The sequence below is a fragment of the Saprolegnia diclina genome (assembly GCF_000281045.1).
Source record: "Saprolegnia diclina VS20 unplaced genomic scaffold supercont1.121, whole genome shotgun sequence".
NCBI classification, from domain to species: Eukaryota; Oomycota; class Saprolegniomycetes; order Saprolegniales; family Saprolegniaceae; genus Saprolegnia; species Saprolegnia diclina.
The window spans coordinates 111133-112659 of NW_008246188.1; the positions used below are offsets into that span (position 1 = coordinate 111133).

General features: G+C 57.2%; 1 protein-coding gene across 1 annotated transcript; it reads left to right on the plus strand.

Annotated features, from left to right (window-relative positions):
- Positions 1-250: 250 nt before the first annotated feature.
- Positions 251-740, plus strand: SDRG_16274 (hypothetical protein; the record flags this gene model as incomplete). Its single annotated transcript, XM_008622476.1, has 2 exons — positions 251-440; positions 493-740. The coding sequence occupies 2 exons, from the start codon at positions 251-253 to the stop codon at positions 738-740; spliced, it is 438 nt and encodes a 145-aa protein (XP_008620698.1).
- Positions 741-1527: the final 787 nt, after the last annotated feature.

The window sequence follows — 1527 nt, forward strand, 5'->3', positions numbered from 1 at the left end:
CGCGTACGAAGGCAATCGGACCAGCGGCAGCAACGATACGAGTCTCTCAACGTTTCCAGCGTCGTGCGGACCCGCGCGTCGAGAGCACTGGGGCAACGAAGGCTATTCTGTCGCGAGCGACTGGTGCTGGGCGGCCAAGCGGCGGCTTCCGCTCTTTGAAGCCAACGGGAGCCTCGCGCACTGTGTCACCGGGCCTCTCGGTATTGCGGCCGTGGCGTCGTTTTCGGGCGGAAACTTTTGCGCCAAAGAGATGCGTTCGTGGCAGATCTGTCGACTCTTTCGCGACATGGCAACGTGCTCAGCAAGCGCCGAGCGACTGCTTCTGGACAAGGACTGGATCTCCAACGGCGAGGCGAGCTGCAGAGGTACCGGCAGCGGCGAGTCGTCTTGTGTGACCGAAGTACCGACGTACTACCCGAATGGCTTGAATGAGTTCTCGGGTGCGTCTTTTCCGCATGCGTGACTCGAGGACTTATGGTGCAACGTACGTAGTACTCGGCATAGCCTTGGGTGTCCTGAGCGTTGTACTCTTTGGCGCTGTCCTCGGCCTCTACATCAAGAAGAAGGACCGTCAGATGGCAGCCTCGCGACCTGCGATTGAAGCCACCGCATGCTCGAGCAAGGACGGCGACGACGACGCTATCGACGACGATTTTCCCGTCTCTCGAGCCTCCAACTACGTGCGGGACGATTCGTCCGACGACCACGAGCTTGCACGACGAGCTGCACTAGACGCATAATTGAATCTAAAGGAGCGGTGCATATATACACGTTATTGACTCATGGACGATGGACTATGAGACAGAAGAGTCGACAAAATCAAACCCACGACGACAACTAGTCCTCTTACGGCGAGGCGCGCTGCAGAGGCAACGAGAGGTCTTGCGTCGACGCCACGTTACAGCGACGGCACCGCATTTGTTTCGGGGTGGTGATCCTTGCGGGTGTCCTCGCCTGTGGCGCGTTGAGCAGCTACTGTCTTTAGAAGAACGGTCGGCACCGAGATATGCGATCGAAGCTACCGTGCTGGAGATATAGGGCAAAGACAACGGCGTCCATCGAGCATGCCACTACGTCCAGGACAACAGCAGAAATCCTGCACCGCGTTAGCGCGTGGACAGGTCAAGTGGACACGTACTCTCTCGTTATTTGAAGTAGTCGTTCGGAGATGTTTGCAGTTACACTGCGGTCTACAAGCAGAACGTACAGTGAATTGACATCTCGGATCCGACTAGCCAGCAGCTTCCTCGCATCTGCCATCGCAGTCACTGCACCTCCGGCTTGGCGCTGCGGTCCAAAGCTGGCCATGTTGAAGGCAGCGAGAGCGTTGTGGATTCATGAATCAAGGACTCATAACCGTATTGGATAGCACATGTCTATATCCGGATAATCGTGTCCATCATCCGCATACCGACGATTGCTGCTGGGACGTGCAAGTCACAAGGCACAACCCATTTCACCGCCTCGGTCCCATGTCCTGCCACCGACGGCAACAGCGCGTCATCGCTCTGCTCTTGCTGCTTGGCG